Source organism: Penicillium citrinum, assembly GCF_028827155.1.
Source record: "Penicillium citrinum strain IBT 23319 chromosome Unknown utg000001l:1.0-4955037.0:1.0-4956770.0, whole genome shotgun sequence".
NCBI classification, from domain to species: Eukaryota; Fungi; Ascomycota; class Eurotiomycetes; order Eurotiales; family Aspergillaceae; genus Penicillium; species Penicillium citrinum.
This window is the reverse complement of record NW_026622686.1, coordinates 4,911,662-4,931,050: the sequence shown is the minus strand read 5'-3', so window position 1 is coordinate 4,931,050 and position 19,389 is coordinate 4,911,662. Positions and strand designations below refer to the sequence as shown.

The 19,389-nt window shown below is 45.7% G+C and overlaps 6 protein-coding genes across 6 annotated transcripts; 2 read left to right on the top strand and 4 right to left on the bottom strand.

Annotated features, from left to right (window-relative positions):
- Positions 1 to 325: 325 nt before the first annotated feature.
- N7469_001874 (putative multicopper oxidase) lies at positions 326 to 1,547 on the bottom strand (the record flags this gene model as incomplete). The annotated part of the gene is made up of 2 exons (XM_056640794.1): positions 326 to 520; positions 561 to 1,547. The coding sequence occupies 2 exons, from the start codon at positions 1,545 to 1,547 to the stop codon at positions 326 to 328; spliced, it is 1,182 nt and encodes a 393-aa protein (XP_056506551.1).
- A 2,315-nt stretch (positions 1,548 to 3,862) lies between these two features.
- On the bottom strand, positions 3,863 to 4,712 carry N7469_001873 (HPP family protein; the record flags this gene model as incomplete). Its single annotated transcript, XM_056640793.1, has 3 exons — positions 3,863 to 4,158; positions 4,325 to 4,476; positions 4,702 to 4,712. 3 exons carry the CDS (start codon positions 4,710 to 4,712, stop codon positions 3,863 to 3,865), a joined length of 459 nt encoding a protein of 152 aa, XP_056506550.1.
- Positions 4,713 to 7,604: 2,892 nt separating this feature from the next.
- On the top strand, positions 7,605 to 11,012 carry N7469_001872 (putative nitrate reductase; the record flags this gene model as incomplete). Its single annotated transcript, XM_056640792.1, has 5 exons — positions 7,605 to 7,892; positions 7,964 to 9,388; positions 9,447 to 9,610; positions 9,660 to 10,048; positions 10,105 to 11,012. 5 exons carry the CDS (start codon positions 7,605 to 7,607, stop codon positions 11,010 to 11,012), a joined length of 3,174 nt encoding a protein of 1,057 aa, XP_056506549.1.
- Positions 11,013 to 12,573: 1,561 nt separating this feature from the next.
- On the top strand, positions 12,574 to 12,825 carry N7469_001871 (uncharacterized protein; the record flags this gene model as incomplete). Its single annotated transcript, XM_056640791.1, has 1 exon — positions 12,574 to 12,825. One exon carries the CDS (start codon positions 12,574 to 12,576, stop codon positions 12,823 to 12,825), a length of 252 nt encoding a protein of 83 aa, XP_056506548.1.
- Positions 12,826 to 13,767: 942 nt separating this feature from the next.
- Positions 13,768 to 14,318, bottom strand: N7469_001870 (uncharacterized protein; the record flags this gene model as incomplete). The annotated part of the gene is made up of 2 exons (XM_056640790.1): positions 13,768 to 14,124; positions 14,286 to 14,318. The coding sequence occupies 2 exons, from the start codon at positions 14,316 to 14,318 to the stop codon at positions 13,768 to 13,770; spliced, it is 390 nt and encodes a 129-aa protein (XP_056506547.1).
- A 609-nt stretch (positions 14,319 to 14,927) lies between these two features.
- N7469_001869 (uncharacterized protein) lies at positions 14,928 to 16,139 on the bottom strand (the record flags this gene model as incomplete). The annotated part of the gene is made up of 1 exon (XM_056640789.1): positions 14,928 to 16,139. The coding sequence occupies one exon, from the start codon at positions 16,137 to 16,139 to the stop codon at positions 14,928 to 14,930; it is 1,212 nt and encodes a 403-aa protein (XP_056506546.1).
- Positions 16,140 to 19,389: the final 3,250 nt, after the last annotated feature.

Sequence of the window (19,389 nt, the reverse complement as noted above, 5' to 3'; positions counted from 1 at the left end):
TGGTTAATGTCTCAATTCTTTATCTTCAAGGATGCTGAACCAATGGAGAATTGGATTTGGAATTCAGAATGGTTGGATTATTTTAATGAACAAACCAAATTTAGGGTTAATCGAGAAAAGAATGGTAAAAAAAAGAGTTATTCATGACATACTCACATCCCGAATGTTCGGCCTCTCGTGTCTCGATGTCACTGTAGTTTGCGTAACCGTAGATATGCCAGGACAAAGTCACATGAAGTACATTAAATATGTGGGTTTCAACATCTCGGTATTCAGAAATATACAGATTTTCAATAATAAAAAGCAAATATACCGTATAAGACGTTCATGGATGCAATTTGCAGCCCACGCAAGGAGCGGGTGGTTCCGTACCCTGGTAGATGCCCGGTTGCGGTGGACCCGCAACATTCAAATAGCCCACAGCTCCTTTTTCGAGACGAAAAATGGCATGATCCACCAGTGTATATGTGCCCGGGACAAACATCTTCATATCGACAATAGTGCTTCCACCAGGGGGGGACTGTGACAGTTTGCACGAATTGACTAGGTGGACTGAGTACATCCCCATCACGGTAGACTCTTTGGAAAACGCTTCCAATGACATGGAACGCAGAAGTCAAATTTGGTCCAGCGTTCCCGAAGAATATTCGTACAGATTCATTCACTCGAGCTTTCAGAGGTCTGCCCTTGGTCACGGCACTTTCAGACCCGTTAAACACAACGACGCTAGGTTCCTCGCGTAGCCCATTCGGATAGGAAAATTCTACCTGGGATGATGGCCGTCCATTATCCTCAATTTCTGGTGGCTCATGGTAGAACTCGCTCTGCATCACATAATATTCGTGATCCACGGCCGGAAGGTCGCCTTCCACTGGTTGCACATACAAGAGGCCGTACATGCCATTTGCAATGTGAAGGGGAACGGGAGCCGCCGCACAATGATAATTAAATAGGCCCGGATACATTAGGCGAAATCGTGCAGTTTTCGTTTCGCCTTCTTCGGCTGTGGTCAGAGCTGCGCCGCCACCGGGTCCCAGGAAGGCATGACAGTCGATATTGTGCGGATTGCCCGTCTTATCGTAGTTAGTTAAAGACAGTTCCACGACATCGCCTTGACGCGCTCTAATCAACGGGCCAGGGACTGTGCCGTTGAAGCTCCATTTCTCGTATTTGAACTGGCTTGTCAATTGTTCCACCTTTGTGGACGTCGTCAATGGCACCTGGAGCAGCACCGGATAATTTCGTGTGATGTTTGGCGGGACCTCGGGAGCGTCTGTGAGTACCGCCACCTCTTTTGGGAGACATGAGATATCTTTATTGATATCGCTTAAAGTATGGCTTCTGTTGAAGAACAGGTTCGCTGCTTGATGCGAATCCAGCCGCAGCGAGCCTTGTAGTTTGGTGCAGATCAGGATACTGGTAACGACGGATGCGCCGAGGAGTACGACATTTCCCAGTGATGTATGTCTCTCATTATCTCGAAATGGTATTCGCCTTGCTGTGTTTGTTGAGAGAAGTCTTACAGGGGAAGCGTTTAGGGCATGCATCAGGCTGGTCGGGGGTATTCTTGGCTTCGGAAATGGCCTGCTCGCGTAAACCTTTACTGCTGCCATGAAATTAAAAACTGCTCTGGGTGACATCTTACTTGCCTTTTTGTGAACAGCTGGGGTTATTTAATTGAAGCAGACCTATATGCAATGGAAAGATATCCTATATAGATAGGGTTGATTCCGCACCTTGTGACATAGCAATTCCGTGGTAACGCCGAACACGAAAACCGAAGTACTGTAACATAAATACACTTCCGTCAGGTTCTGCACAAACGAACAGAGAGTCAATTCAACATTCTGAGGGTGTGACATGGATGACCAAATGACTCCTACACTGGATCCTTGGGCCACAGACCAGTAATACTCATCTCATAACCTCACACACCACGATGAATATAAAGTAGCTCTTATATTCGACAGGATAAACTGGATTTGCCTTACAAGCTTTTTGTGGTCTCAGTGACATGCAGCCCTGATAGTTACTGTGATATGTTCTTTTTTTGCCATAAGGACAAGCTATTACTAAATATCAACATTGCGATCCAAAATGTTCATACCAAGAATTCTGATTCTGAATGCTAGCGAATGAAGTCAGCTGTATTGACCATCCTGTGACCTGGACTGGTAATTTTGCGATGGTCAATAGGTCGGATGGTGGCACTCGACCAGGAATGTGACGGGAAAGTTTGTCCGTTTCGTGTCAGTTGACTTTCTACTGCCGGTCCACGGTTGAAGCGATCCAGATGAAAATTGCACACAACCTTGTGTTGAAATATTCGACATACAATACACGTCTGTTTGACTACCCAGACACACACACACACACACACACACACACATTCACTAACGCCCGGCCGCTTAGCTGAAAGGGCAACTACCGCTAACCTATTAACCCATGCCCTAATATAAGCCGTTGTCTCCTTGGAGCCCATCAGTATATGTCATTTTAACTGTCAATCTCATAGCTGTCCCTGTGGGTCACTGTAGGCTAGTAGACTGGCTTGAAGGCGCATCTTCAAGTGTTCAATATTTTATCCGCGGCAGTTGAAGGTCGTCTATCTTCTCTGGTGGTTAGTTTGAGAAGAGGAAGGGAGAGGAGCAGATGTTTTGTATGTATTCGTTGGCAGGGCTAAGTGGCATCAAGTTGGCCCGTGGCGATGGAAACCCGTCTTGAGGTTCGTAACTGCTGCCAAATTCGGTCTCCAATTCGGGTTATCGGAGGGCGATTTTCCAACCCACGAAGAAATGATATTGGCCTTGGTGGGTTTGGATATATTTCAGTGTTCCCGTTCGGTGTGCAGTCTATTTCTGACACCGAAAGATGAAATGTTCCACGATTTTATGTATGTAACTCACTGGAATAATCCATTGTCCGGCAGGCACCCCAGCCCTCCCCCCGGCGACAGTCACGCTATTGCTGATCTTTTATAGTACTATTTGCCCACAAAGCTGCCCTTACCAATTCTCACGGTTGCCTTGTTGAAACTACGAGGCCAATCAAGGACGATTCCCAGTCTCTTTGAATTTCATATGACATAAGTTTATGTCTTGGCCCAGTCACATTTCGAGAGTATTCGCACCCAAATTGTCAGGCGCGTCTTCCAGTACATTGACTTCAGATTTCAAGTAGCAAAGATCACACAATATATGTATATATATATATATTGCTCATGTATTCAGTTCTTGCGGTAGGTGTCCTCTCCTAGGTTGATCTCCGGAACGGTTGCTATGGAGAATAGTGTTACACACCGGTATGTTCTGTGTTTGGACATGTTGTTGGTGATCAGAAGATCAAATTGCGGTAATCACTCCCCTTCTCATCTGAAATGTATCCTCACGACAATAACGTTTTTTTTTTTGGGTTATGTAACTTGGAAATGACGAGTAGAATGCATGAAATATATGCAGGAGAATTTGGCAATTAAATGCGGTCTCAGTGAGATGATACAGTAGGTACCTGTTCAAATATTATAATGCTGGATTTCGTACAGATCATTCCATTTCTGAGGGAATCTGGCGGCTCAATCAGAAAGAAACCGAGTTATTTGCTGTCAGGCATTCCACGAAGACGATCGCGCAAGACCTCAAGATATCCACGTTCTTCTTGTCCAAGGTCAAGCTTCGCGGGGACTATCAGGTGGTGCGGTGTGATTAAAGTAAGATCCTGTTCAGATGTAGGACCGGTTCGGGCGAGCAGGTCGTCCGTTATTTATTTTTCTGCAACAGAGGGTCTCTCAATGTCATCTTTCGATTGTTTGCCTACGTCTCGTGGCGTCCACCAGATTACGGAAATTGTCGTTGGATGTTGTTTATCAGAAGTGCACAGAGCAGCATAAGAAGAGAGCCAAGGATGACCAACGCGACGAAATACCAACCGAGGTTGCCGACGGTTGGATCAACAGCCGCAATAAGTGCCGTGGCTCCGCCGGCGGATGTACTGTGTTTGTAATACCCAGGACGCTGGATGCTGCGGCACAAGATACAGCTTCAGCAATCCATCTCAAATCCTCAAAATCTGCTCTAAGCGCAAACAGTTTCGTAATTACGACGCCTACGAGTGCAGAAATGCATGCCCAAGAACGGAACTCCGTGGCTGTGCTAATGGCGACTTGATAGTGTGATAATCAAGTATCGCCGTCGTCTTCTAAGACGTAAATTAGTACTCAGCCGTTCACCCGCATTCTTTATATGAGAGGGTTGTTCACTAGGTTTGCGATGACTAGAGGCGGATTATGCAACTGTATCAACGGGCTAGATTTAAATATGCCTGATACTAAGATTATGCCACAAAAAGCGCCGACGAATGACCAAGCGCAGACAACTAACTCCCCGACTTCCGTGACCGGGTAATGACGATGTCCCAGGAACCTTGCGATCGGTTTGGGAAGACGGTAATTGGCGACGACGGAATAATGCGATTGATATACTGGTCAATGTCGAGGTTGATATCTGTTGCCGAAGGTACTTTCATTGCGCCCAATTGTGATAAACCTACTTCGCGTTATATAGATTGCCTGGCCTTTCTCCTGGTTAGATGTAGGTTGAAGAAATGTTGAAGGATTTTGGAGAGGCCATTCAACCGAAACTGGGCAGGATAGGACCACGTAAGCGAACCTTAATCTGAAAGTGACTAACTAATTGACCAAGATACGAAATGCTCATAATATGCTGGTGATTTCGTTAACAGATGTGACGGGATGTGAGTGAAATAGAGAAAGTTACTGTCGAGCTTTTCTCATGACCAAGCCAACTGAGGATTATTTTATCATATAAAACGTTGACTCCTAAATGAAAATTGCAGTATGAAGACTTTCCTAATAACTACTAAAACTCAAGAAAGTAATAGTCATTCCGAGTCCAGTACGGTTTTCAAGCTGGTCACAAGAAGCGGCAACTTTGAAAGAAGAAGTTGAGCATAGTATGCTGGTAGAATATTGGCTTGGCTCTAAGAACGGAATAAAAGATTTTCACTGCATTAGATCGTACATCAATACCCTAGACAGGCGTGCAATGGATAAAAGGAATCCTCACAGCGCCAAGGGTAAATTGGCATTGACTATATTTGCATTGATGGCGACCTCTTCGCCAATTTCATTTCGTGCAGCAGGTTCAGATATATTGAGAGGTTTCTTTATATATTTGGCCATAGAGTAATGTGGCATTTGCCGCTTTTTAGATTCTTCCATTCACCAGAATCACTGCTTCCTACGATAAACTTATATAGTAGTAAGTTCCGAAGCGTAGTGACGATATCACAGCGCCTCAGAGCGGAACAAAATAGTCATTCAGAGTGCAATGTATCGTTCCTCATTTCTCAAAACCATTCATTTGTAAAGGACCTAAGGCGACTTCAGTATCTATGTGCGCCCCTATGATTGCTATGCAGATACCACTGACGCCAATCATAACACAAGTATACAGGGATTGGGAATTTACCTTGATTTATTCACGATTTTGAAACAGAAGACCATATATGTTGATGAGAGCATTGTCATAGGCAAGTAATACCACGAGAGCTCAGTAATAGCGTATTCTGTTGCCGGAAGAAGAGCTGTGATGCCCGCCGGGGAGTGGATAATTCCAGTCAGTTGCATGACAAGAGTAGTCGCAGCAACTGACAGTGACAGACCGATCCAACGGAAAGATTTATAGCAATTGGAAGTAACAAAAAAATGAATGTTTTGTGTATTGTAACCCCAATAGTGGCTCCGAGTAAATGGTCTGGTAAAAGGCTGGCGGACTCAAGGTTATTATCGAATGTGCCCAAGCTGACGACTGCAGATGTTGCCTTTTGTACACCAGGAGAAGATCAATATGGATTCGAAAGAAATATATGCAAGCATTCGATATTAGATACATACATAAGATCCTATGATCGTCGAGACTTGCTGTGTATTCAAGTCTGTGATATTTCTCAATATTATGTGGAGAAGGCGGTTCCTAAGAAGGAGCCAATCAACGACACATTGCTGTGAAGAACCCAGGAGAGCCTGCAGGTATTTCGTGATGAGGGTTTAAGGTAGATGAAATCCATGCGATTCTAGACATTTCGACGGACTGAACAGCATAACAACCAAGGTGCGATACTGGAGGAGCATTCCATGTCGAGAGTTTGTCAGTCAAGAGGCAATAATCATTGACACAAAAAGCTGCGTTAAATAGTCTCCGCGGAGATAAGGGCCATTCCGCGGAAGAGCCAGGTGCCCTCGTTGTGGTTTAGGGTGCCCTTGAGAACCTGTTTTGTAATAATGAATCATTCAATCATTTACTGCTAAGTGACGATCCGTTTGTGGTTTACTTACATTAGGTTGGATCACGTACATACATTACTGTTGGTCATATCATAGTTTCGTGATTCGTGCTGATTCCCCAACTCACCGTCATTCCCGGGCATAACTTCGATAGCGGTACCACGTTGGAATCAGACTAGTTCCCCATCGTTATTTTAAATCGCGTACTTATATGTACGTATCTTTCGGTCCTTACCTTTTTATTTGTCCAGATGCGGGTCAAGGCGAATCTAAGTTTCGTTGATCCGTGAAGCAAGCAGTTTTGCAATAAAAAAAGTATCTCACTAGATTTGAGGCCAGTTAGATCATTACTTCGATCTTACACTATAAAAACTTCAGGGTAATTTTGACCGGGGTATATCTACATGACTTCTCAGAATATATTGGCTATGCGGCATTAGGTTTTCAGCAATGTTTCTTAGGTAAACGAGCTCTATATACTGCCAAAGAATAGTTCCCACACTGAAAGACTGCGACATGGCAAAATTTCAAATGGAGCGACGCTACGATATTGCGGTGTGGTTGATGGGTCCTAAGTACTGTTAAATCGCTTGTAGTCATTGTAGTACTGGAGCGGCGCCCTAGTATCTCCCAGAGAATAGTTTGTTTCTTCTATATACGGCCGACATCCGCGGAGTTAGTTATAGATCGAATCATGAACTAACCAGAGGGGGAGCTCGGAAACAGGGTTTCAGATCCCGGCGCACGTTAAAAACTGCCTATCACGACAGCAATCCTAATTATTGCGTTGCTCAACCATTTTTGCGGCAATTTCATACTGTGTATTAAGAAACACAATGCACTAATATAGAGCGTTGAATCATGGGACTAGACAACTTGAAGTTTTCTGTAACTTCTTACTGATGTCTGAGATGCGAAACAACGCATCTCAGATATCCACTTTAGATAAAAGCGGTGTGATTTTGGGATTCCCTTGCATTAAACCTGTCTACTAGGCTTGCGTAAGAGTACTAGCTAATTATGGTGGTGGGAATGTTCAAATCATTAATTGCGCTAGCTATGAGAGAGATGAGTGTAAGATAGCCGGATGTGGGGATGATGACGTTGAGTAGACACAGTTCCATAACAGAGTTCGTCATTCATATATTTGGTCAAGCCGAGCAAGGCATAGAGATGTCGCCGCAGCGTTTGACCCCCACAATCAAAGATAGCTAAGTTACGGCGTCGATCGTTGACGCAGGTGTCGGCTCAGTGACTATTGTTTAACATTTACGACGTTGAGGCCAGCATTTCAAAGAATATAATGCCAGCCACATCAAAGCCTCACGACACATGTCCCGACCGCAGTCACGGTGGCTCGACGAAGGAGGAAATACAAGATGAACCAGATTGGATCCAGAGTCATAACCATCGAATCGGATTTCGTGATGAGAATGATCGGCGTCCGGGGCTCACCCACGTTGGGGATGAACGGCATACCGAGCAACAGCGTCAATTTTTGACCCAGGCAGCTGAAGAAGCTGAGGAGCTCCGTACAGACATAAAAGCTCATAAATTGGTTGGTATCCGCGAGTTTATGACCAAACAGGAGGTGCGTTCTGGTGGTTGGCAGAGTGCTGCCGCCGTTCTTATACTTTGTCTGCGACTGATCCGTCTCTGTAGGACTATCACTTGAGGTTTCCTGGAAATCACCCTCGGGGCTGGCGCTATGTACTTGACACAACAGAAGATTTTATCAAATTCAAACAGCCCTGGCCTGCCAACATAAGAAAACGCCAGCAGAAGGAAGAACAGCAAATGAAAGATGGAGGGCCAAAGCAGAAAGAAGACGATGGTCAGCACCCACCAAAAGAACACGAATGGCGACGAGGCCGCGGCGAAAATGAGACCCACAATGAGGCTCATGCCGCAGACTCAAGCAACGAGAATAAAGATGCCAATCAATGGGACGGTGAGACGAAGGATGAAAGTCAAAATCCGCCACCCAATTACTCACCACAAGAATTGTCCCTTCTGCGCTTACTACAAGGGGAGAGTGAATTGATGCGAACCATCAAAGAAAACGACGGCACAGCCAAGGCTCCCGTCAAACAGGCAAAAGAGCAGGATCTATCAATAGACGAGGCCGACCAATTTACTCCGGACAACTGGGTCCCCCGATCTACCGATCTTATTCGTCTGACGGGCAAACATCCACTCAACTGCGAGCCTAAACTTACAACACTCTTCAACGCGGGGCTCATCACACCCAACCAGCTTCATTACATACGCAATCATGGGAGCGTACCTCATCTTTTGTGGGAAACTCATAGGATCGATGTTGGTGGTGGGAAGCTTGTTCTTTCCATGGACGATCTGCAAAATGAATTTGAGTCAATCAATATTGCAGTGGCATTAGCATGCGACGGCAACCGCCGGAAAGAGTTGAACATGATCAGAAAGTCCAAAGGCTTCAATTGGGGCCCAGGTGCCATCAGTTGTGCGTTTTGGAAAGGGCCACACCTGCGTCATATTCTCTTGGCTGCCGGCATTGAAGACGAAGACACCCAAAATAGAGGCGCTCGCCGTTGGGTGCACTTCGAAGGTGCAGATGAGCTCAGTGAGGGCAAGTATGCTACATCCATCTCACTGGCATATGCGATGGATCTTGAGAACGATGTTATTTTAGCCTATGAAATGAACGATGTCCCGCTGCCGCCAGATCACGGTTATCCAGTGCGATTGTTGATCCCAGGTTTTGTTGGCGGACGCTGTGTGAAATGGCTTCAAAGGATTTGGGTATCTGAGAAGGAGAATGATAGTTATTATCATATCTGGGATAACCGTGTACTCCCTGGTTTCATTCGCGATATGGACTCTGACTTCGCCGAGACCATGTTTCGCCATCCGAGTACGGCCTGCAATGAGCAGAATTTGAATTCAGTTATTCTCAAGCCAGAGCATGGCGAGAAAATCTGTCTTTCTGATGTGGAGTTCGGCCAGAACTACCGGATATCTGGCATAGCATACGACGGTGGTGGCCACGAAGTCCAGAGGGTAGAGGTTAGTCTAGATGGAGGAATAACCTGGCTTTACTGTGTCCGCAAGGTGAGCAGATTCTTAGACGCCAACTTCTGGTATCTGGACGCTAATATTAGACCCTTAGTTCCCACAATACCCTGTCCGACATGGCCGTAAGTTCTGGACGTGGCTCCACTGGCATGTGGACGTTGGATTGTCACATCTTGTTCAAGCTCAGAGCATCGCCGTCCGTTGCTTTAACGTCTTCAAGAACACTCAGCCCGAAAGGCCCGCGTGGAATATAATGGGGTACGTTAGCACCAACGAAGTACTTTCAAGACTAATCCAAAATGTATAGTATGATGAACAATTCCTGGTATACTGTGCGCCCGAAGTTTTTACACGATGAAGAAAATCGGGCGATCACCATTTACTTCCGTCATCCGTGCGAGCCTGGCACTGGGAAGGGAGGCTGGATGCAGCCTTCGACTGAAAATCAGATCGAGAAAATCAAGCATGAAGTAGCATCGCCACAAAAAAAGTTTACGCGAGAAGAGATTGAAAAGCACAATACGGCAGATGACTGCTGGATTGTTATCAATGGCAAGGTTTATGATGCTACGAGCGTACTTGATTGGCATCCTGGTGGCAAGGTACCGATAATGGCGCATGCAGGTAAGGTACATGCCGATACTACTAACGAGTTCGAGAGTATTCATGATGATTACGCGGAGCAGAAATTGAGTGGTATGATTTCAGGCCCTTATTATTTTCATATTCAAAAATTGACCGGCTGGTTGTAGAATGTGTCCTGGGCCAAGTCACCGAGAAGGCGATGGGATATGTCAAGCGACAGGTCGAAGCCGCAGCGAAAGGCAGAGCTAACTCGTCAAGAAAAGATATGGAGACTGTCTTGGATCGCCACCGCTGGAATGTAGTTCGTTTTAAAGAGAAAAAAGCGCTTTCAAACGACTCCAATCAGTACACCTTCACTCTCCCGCCAACCTCAAGCACAATGGGCCTTGGAACTTGTCAGCATCTTCAACTAGGTTTTCATTTCAAGGACAGGCTTGTCGTCAGACCATACACGCCTACACGACCTATTTCCCGGAAAGAAGAGGATGGGACATTCGACCTCGTGGTCAAGACATACCTCCCTGGCACTTGTCAGCCAGGTGGCACGATGAGCAATATACTCGATTGTCTCCGTACTGGCGAAGAGATCGAAGTGAAGGGGCCCATTGGCGAAATCAAGTACATGGGTCAAGGTGAATTCATGATAGATGAGAAGGAATATCATTTCGACAAAGTCTGCCTTGTACTAGGTGGCTCTGGTATAACGCCTGGATACCAGCTTATCTCACGGATCTTGCGTGCGAAAGACCAGGGTGAAAGTGAAGACAAGACTACTCTCAAGGTCATTGATGCGAATAAGACGGAAGACGATATCCTGTTGAAAGGGGAGTTGGATGAGCTGGCCAAGAAATATGCTGATCAATTCGAGATTACATATGTCCTTTCACACCCAGGGACTGGTTGGAAGGGAGAGAAAGGCCATGTGTCGAAAGTAATTCTGGAAAAGTATGCCTTCGAGCCTGAAAACGGTGCTGTGGCGCTACTTTGTGGTCCTCCGACGATGATCCAGAAGGCCGTGCTCCCTGCTTTGAAAGAGATGGGCTACAAAGAAGATGCAAATTTGTTTGGATTCTAGTATTTTGACTTCATTCAACCAAATGCTATTGTGGAACCAAAACCAGCATATTTACAGGCATTACGACAAGTTTGTCTTTCCAGCAGTGATTATAGGTGACGGATACAGCTTGATCCTCTTGTACTTCGTTATTTATTCAAGTGCAGGGTCAACGAGACTTTCGGTGAAAGGATAATAAATGAGCATGAACTGTGTCATCCAAGACTCCTGTGCATCTTTACGCTCGATGCTACCGGATACGACTGTTCTGCAAGCTTTGCCCCTGGTACCATGTTCACGTAAAATGAATCAGAGGCGTATGTTGTCCACTTGTAAACGATATTGGGTAGTTTCAGATTTGTCATGCTGTTCTCACGAACTCACAGTGGCTCAGGCCGTTTGACGGTCATTCGTTGCGTAGAAAATGTCAAAGGCGGGCGCAGTACAATAACTCACACTGGCTGCTTAACGGGATTACAGATTCCACAATGGTTATACAAACGGGTGTGTGGTGCATTGGGCATAACTTTCGTGTCCATGGTATTAAAGCATCAGAAAGGTCCGAACAGGCATTTTTAGGCCGATCCCGTAGACAATTTTGATAGATCCCCAGAACCTGGAAATCCCGCAACGCCTCGACTTCCGTGGAAAACATTATGTCCGGGGAATTAAATTCGATGCAAGTTCTACGTTGACTTTTGCTATATTCTGTCTCGGCGTCACTGTAACGTCATGTGAGATTCAAACACATAAATTGCTCGGACGCAACATCTTTTTTCAGTGGTATTCAATAATTGAAGCAAAAGCAAGATCTCGTCTCTTCATATTTTCCGCGCAACGGTAGTAACAATTGCCGAATTTACCCCTTGATATATTCAAATCAGCAACAGCGAAATGTCCGAGGCCCTACCAACAGCTATCCCCGATAAGCAAAGAGATGATCCTAAAGAAAACTGGGGCAGAGGCGAGACTCCAAGCTCTCTAGAAAACAAACCAGGTGTTTCGAAGTAACCATTTGTTGTTCGAATGTGAGGGTATTGTTTGTTGCGTCAACATCTTCTCTAAATGTACACTTAGGCCACCATATTCCTTCAAATCCTCCTCAGTAGGACTTTTCATTCTGTCAGTATTGGTAGGGGCAATTTTAGGTACTTTTGTCGGCGCTCCACTCAATGGCAGGTCAATATTGTGGTCAGCTCGGCGCAATAAAGGCATATTTGAGCCTGAGATGCGTCTGTGGATGAATCTACCCCGATCTCTCATAGTTACTGTGGGTCTATTAACATTTGGTTTAAGTTTATCACAGGTAATGTCGTTCCAGGTCCTCCATATCTTGAAACTGAATACTTATTTGGTCATTCAGTGTTTGCCTTGGATAGTCCTCGCAGTACGATATGCTATCTTTGGATTCAGCTTCTCCGTGATCGGAGATATTGCGCTCACATATCTCGCGGACTGTTACCCTGACGTAAGTGCGAGTACCAGCCAGTGAAAAGAAAGAGAGACTGACAAGAACATTTATATTCTCGGGTATGCTCTCGTGGGGGTTGTTTTCGTTGGGAATGGTCTTTCCGTCCTCATAATGTTCGTCTATACACCTTGGATTGCCGCAACGGGCATTCAAAACACTTTTATTGTTGCCGGAACGATCTCGTTAGCTATGCCTATTATGTCTATCGTGTTGCTCATCTGGGCAAACGAGCCCGGGAACACACAGCTGCGGAGTACAAGCGATTTGCTTTTCGACAACCTTTTCACCGCGGTCTCGAATAGATACCACATGGCGTTGAATGTTGAAGATAGCCAAGGAAAGAATAGTTATATCAAGATTTAGAGTCGAACTTATAAAATGTTGTTCAGATCATGCAAATGTATTACGTCTTTGGCCATTAAAAGTAAGTCCAGCGGAACATAAAATATGAAACAAAATACTATTATACTCTTCCAATACCGGCATATCGTCTCTTGATTCGTTCATCACAAGGATATAGCCCTAACTCACTGTAGAGATAGTACATACGACCATAGGGTGTGGAGAACAGGGCTTCTCGTCCGCTCAGCCGTACCCTAAGACACATACTAAACGCGGTGAATAGCCAAAGAGTTCCCGATGAAGTTGTTGATCAGGAAGAGTCCAAGGTTTGCAATAAAACCATCCATTGCGTCTTTACTGCGACCGATCTAACGACCTTTGATATGAGTGCCGCTATGTTTGGAACTCTTGTTAGGAGGCTTGCGATGGATTGAATCACGAGTGGAGAACACAAGGTAACTTGAACAATATTGAGTAATGCGTAACTATGGGTATCGTCCAGACTAAATCGCAAGTTCCTCACGGAGGGAGATTTGATTTGATTTGTTCCTCGGGCTTTTCGCGGCCTACGGCTGCATGCAGCCCCCTAGCAAGTATATACAGAAACCAAGTTACCCTTCTACATTTTCCTTTCGCTTTGAGGCACTCATGTCCTGTGCTCTCCACGAACCGGAGAACCTCGCGGACATCACTCAAGCTCCCGATGATTGAGCTTCATCGATCGGACTTCCATGTCGACCTTCCTGCTTCTCCCTCCTAATGCGTACGAAGTATCTCCGTATCTTGATCCGATCCTGAGCTTTATCTCCTGCCGTAACGAATTCCATTCGGGACAGTGAAAGAGGAAGTGCTCTACTGTCTCTCCATCGTCACTGTCTGTTCCGCAGCCGCATGTGTTGTTCTCCAGATGGCCCATTCTCTGCAGGTAGCGATTCAGTCGCGCGTGCCCCGCACGCAATTGTATCAGAAGCGCTGCTTGTCGTTTCGATAGGCTGTCGTAGAGGAAATTAGTCTGCTTCCGGGAAAGGCAGCATCGAGGTTTCGTGACCATCGGCTTCCGCGCATGGACTCGGATTCCTCTCTCGCACGCATATCCAGCTTGCTGACGACTTGCCGCCACGTCGCCAGGGCCGTTTGTGTTGGAGCGCATTGTAGATCACCCGCTTCGGTTGCCTTCAGAGCCAGTCCAGGCTTGACGAACCTGATCGTTGGTTGACTTGTTTGGCGTCCATCGAAAGTGGATCTGCAGACCCTGGCCAATGAGTCCGCGAGCCTGATGCAAAGTCGAAAGTCGTATTTGTTGCCCACTGTGTTGCCTTGCTGGATGGTCCAATGATTGCAATGATGCCAAGTCGATGGTGCAAATCATGGCTTCAATCCTGGACGCTTCCATTTGAAAATGGAACAATAATTCTTGGACATACATAACTGAGCGAATCGTGGATTATTATGAGACTTGAGAGATGGACTTTTGTACTTACCAGGTCTCCTGCCATCCCTGAGCAGGTCAACATTGTGCGATTTCGCACGCACAATACTAGCCCGGATCCTGCTTTGCCTTAGCGTGCGGCCGAGTATGTCAATATCCACAATCGCGCTCGTGTCGACGTTCCTTGCTTAACATCATCTATCGGTTCGATCATAATATGTTGACCTCTCGAATTCAACGACAGGTCCGGCTCCTCTGTCACTGATGCAATGGTCACTCAGTCGCCGGGTGTTAATGATGTGTGTGTGTGTGCGTACCTACAACCTACACTCTTACGATTTAATGTCAGAAAATATTCCGAGATTTCGGGGGTTACGAGCGCTCCTTTTCCTAGACCGCTCATAATGCTGCCCATTTCGTGATACCACTGTAACCCTTCCAGGATCTACTTACGAAAAAGCCCTCCTGTAGTTAGTTAGATGGCGTTGACTTGATATCGGCCAGAATGACCTTATTGCCAAATCAGGGAGCAACATTCATAACATCTGTATCTTAGTGTAGCCTTCTGGCATGTTTTCGATATTTTGTATAAGGGACCAGTCAGACTGCAGCCTAGAAGGATAACTATAAATATGTTCCAAGTAGGTACACACTTTTGAGCTTATTTGCCCAAATACAGCGACCCGCTTTTACTTTAGCGGTGGACGAAGCTGTCAAGACTGCGTTCTGACATCTGCGTAATAGGGTGGCTGTCGCCTAATGTCCCGCGGCTAGCATCCAGGACTAAGCACTGTAAATGAACAGCATATTCACTATATCCGAGAATGTGATAGATGTGCGCCAGGTTGCTGCGATAAATCAGTACGGCAGGGTGTGATTCGCCGAGAGCTGCACAAGCAGACTTTTCGACTGTTAGATGTATGTTTTTCGCTTCACGTACACGGCCTACACCAGAGTAATAAACTGCGAGAGTATTTGATACATCCAATGTGATCGGATGCTCAGATCCAAATTCCATTTTAAAAGACCTGAACAAGTCTTCTTGGATAACGAGGGCTTCTGTCACCTTACCAGACCTGTAATACGTAGTTGCCATATGACCGCGTACAGCCAGGGTGTTGATTTGCTGTGGGGCGACCAGTCGTTCGAACCCGGTTACCACGGCCCTATATGTTTCCAGTGCCGTCTCATATTGTCCAAGGTCTCGATAGCAATGAGCTAGATCACTCATCGCTACTAATGTAGTATAGTCCTCTGGCCCATCATTTGAAGTGTGCACCTTGATCACACTTTCCAAATCTTCCACAGCTTCATTTAGACGACCAACTTCACGATAGCAATTCGCCAGCTGATTGGTAATGCAGAGAGTGAGGGGGCTCTCATCATCCAACTTTGTTCGAGCAATGCTCATCAGCTGTTCGCTCAACTCAACAGCAATATCCAGGCAATCCAGGTAAAGGTAAGTGTCTGCCAAATTTCCGATCGCCCTTATTGTAAGGGGATGAGCTTCACCAAACTCCCTTCTGCTTAGGTTTACAGCTTGTTCGTGTAGCGCCCGAGCCTCCCACAGTTTACCCGAGGACTCATATGCATTTGCCACGGTAACCATAGCAAGCAAAGTTTTTGGATGCTCGCTTCCCAATTGACTTCGGATGGATTCGAGCACGGTTTCGTATAGTGGCCATGCCTCGGTTCTGCAACCCAAGAGTGTATAGCAAGTCGCTAAGCCGGTCATGATCTTCAAGGTACTTGTCTCATCGTGATCAAAGGGGGTGTCTTTTTTCGTTTGCCGGAGCCATTTCAAGCCTTCGATCGCCATTTGCAATTTCTGAACTCCGGTGAGGGCGTTCGACGGAGTGTTTTCCAGAGCCCACGTATCCGAACCACCATCTACTGTGCCTCGCATGATCTCCATTCTCATAAGCGCGTTATTCTTCATGATCTCATCAATAATAGCGTTAGTACACCAGCTAAACCCATGGCGTCCCTCACATGACCGCAAAGCCGATTCCCAGGTTTGGCTGATGTCAAGTCCACCATAGATCAGACAAGCACAGTTGTAGCCGCCATTAGCCCTTGATATTGATATAAAGCTGTTTGCGTGGGCATTTACGCATAAACTTGAAGTAGTATGTCAGCATACCATTTTCGTAGCTCCATAAACCGGATAGGACGCACGCACGTATGTATTTCCATTACTGGTAGGGCAGCCTGAATGTCACTGAATGCGTCCCCACGTCCAATGTCACAACACTCTAGTTCTTCGTTTAAAGGCACAGTGAGTATTTCAACTGTTGCGCTGAATTTTCTCAAATGCTTGGGCTCTCCTTCAGTAACTCTCTCTCTTCTATTTTCACCTGATCAATATGAGAAGAAGTGAGTTTTTCTTCGCTCCGCCGAGTATTTGCACTCACTCGAAGTTCAATCCACATCCCTAGGAGTACGATCCGATCAGGAACATTGCATCACTTTAAGTGCAATGGCACTAGTATGTAAGAAACTCTCACAGGTTGGCAGGTCGCTTTTATGATCACGTATGCTAGATATATACCCAATGGTACCGGCATGTCCTTCTCACAATGAGTTCGATAGTTGCGTTGATGTCCCTAATTGTATGGGTGTTCCGGAACTGGTGACCATTTGAACTGGAAACAACATAAATATACTGAAGAGACCAAAAGATGTCTGAATTATAAGTTTCCCAACGATAAAGCGATAAAGACCTGTCAAATACCCAAGGACCTCAATCCAAATCTTGATTCGTCAGGTGTTTTGCACAGCCACCACTCTATATCTAGAAATCTATTTGTCCCTTGCATAGCGGGAATCTGTATTGTGGACTCGAAGGGACGTCATATTTCGATAGACCTTCCCTGAGCCCTTTCATTTCGTCAGCAATCTTTAGTTTGTTTTGCGTTCGCGTGTCTAGGTCTTTGAATATCAAAAATTTCCATACTTTCGGTTGGCAAAATCGGTCTCGCTGTAGTTCAGCTAGATGGACGAGTAGCAAAGGGCTAAATGGGTAATGAGTAGGTCTGGGAGCTCCGCTTTTCAATATCCGCGGGGATAATGTCTCCGCGGAACCCCACATCCTCAGAGTTTTCATTAGGCTTAGTTCATAGCTTAACCAACCTAGCCCGCATGAAATTTACTAGTGTAGCGAGTACTTGGCGGAGGATTATTAGTGGCTTCGGTTCTGGGGGGGGCAGTTCACTTCCTAACCACATTAGATTGACTATGAATTATGAATATAAACTACACATATCTCATACACTTAGTTCCTATTGCATACATGAGTCTTCCACAAGATTGTTCTCGCTGCTATCGCTACATCGCTACCACATAACGCTATCAGCATCTCGCTCTGCTATGGCACATGTCTATTAGAACGTGTTGTTAGCGTTGTTGTTGCTTTCGACCCGCCTCCTTGCCAGCCTGCCAGCATTTGCCCTTTCGACTAGGTAACTGTTTGCGGCAGACGCTTCCATGTCACAAGAAGTGCACAGACCCCTTGCCGAAACGCTTGCCAACTCACCCTCGTATCGCCCCATAGGTTCACGTATAGATTGGGGTGAAATATCAGCAGGTCAGATGCAGCAGAATGGACATGGAATTCATTACGCACAAAGGCAGTGCTCCTCCCAAACCATCTTATAACGCATTCGAACGCCGCGTTCTTTGTCTTTTGGACTTGGCGCCAAACTAGCGAAGTGCGCCGTTCGAATTCGGGGTTTGGTAACATATCCTTCTTGGCCAGGGAAACGGCCAATAAAAGCGTTCACCCGCGGGTATAGCTCGGATACCATCGAGTTGCCATGGCAATGTGATTAGCCTTAGAACAGGTTGTTCGCAAACCACTACTTGAGGAAGACGTTCTCTGCGCAATGATTGGCCATTATCCCATAGGTATATCCTATTCTGATTTAGCTTCGTAACCGGTACAAACCGAGAAATAACACGTGTGTCTAGAGTACGAGTACTGTAATACTCGTACTCATAACTTGCTTTTTTTCAAGTTCATTCACGCACCACCTAGAAAATATATACTCTGCTCTTCCCCAATCTGTTATCCTACTAGCTAAGCACTATTCTATGACTACTACCAACAACATCAAGCAACCACCGCGCCACCGCACTGCACCTCATAACCTAGGATGCCTTCCACCAGCATCCGCTCTCAGTACCCTCCCAGCCCTGGACTTCCCCCCCAAAGACCCCCTACAGCCTTTGCCGAAAAGGACAGCGCTCCAAATCGACGCGATGAGTCTTCAATATATCCTCGGGACTCGAGATAAGGAAATTTCTGGAGCTTTGGTTAAAGGTCAAGTTGAAGCGAGCCTTTTGTCGCACTTTTGCAAGACACTTTGTATATAATAGGTTCGATACTGATTTTGGTACGAACCCAATATTCGGATGCCGCGTTGACAGATGTAGAAATAACACATTCACTTAACCTTAACGTGCCCCTCTTAATTGGCGGAACGCCTCACTAAAGAAATCAAACCGAATTTCTCGCACCTGCACAGCAGATAAATACATACTGCTTAGCTCGCCGCGTCCAGCTGATGCCAGTTATTTTCTGAACTAGATCAACCTCACTCTGCAATAACTGAATCATTGAATCATAAATACCCGTATATCCAATCTACCAAACGAGGTCCATGGTGATTAATGAAGCTGTCCTGAAATCAGAATTGGAAATCTGGACCTTAAGAACACCCCTATTGAGACTATTATGCAATACCGGCCACAAATGATACCCCGAGTGACGAATGCAAATACGCCAGGAAATGCGGTGCAGGAGTCTGAAATACATTTAAACATTATGGTAAATAATTTATTATTTTATTTCTGTTCTGCCTTTTGTTGGGATTATATCGTCAAAATAGTATAATATTTGTAGTTAATTCAGTATACTATAGACCTGTGCAATATCCGTGAGCCGGCCCACTTGTGGGGCAAATTTAGGGGCCGCCCAGTGCACAGATCTAACTCTGAGCAATAACAGCGCTCATAACCGGTGATTAGGATTGAGTAAAGAAAACAGTTATTCTTTATTCTGTAGTCCGGTGATAAATATTGAGACGTATAAACGCATCTTGTCCCGCGATATCCCAGAAAATTTTAAACATGATTGACGGCGGTGAAGGTTATAG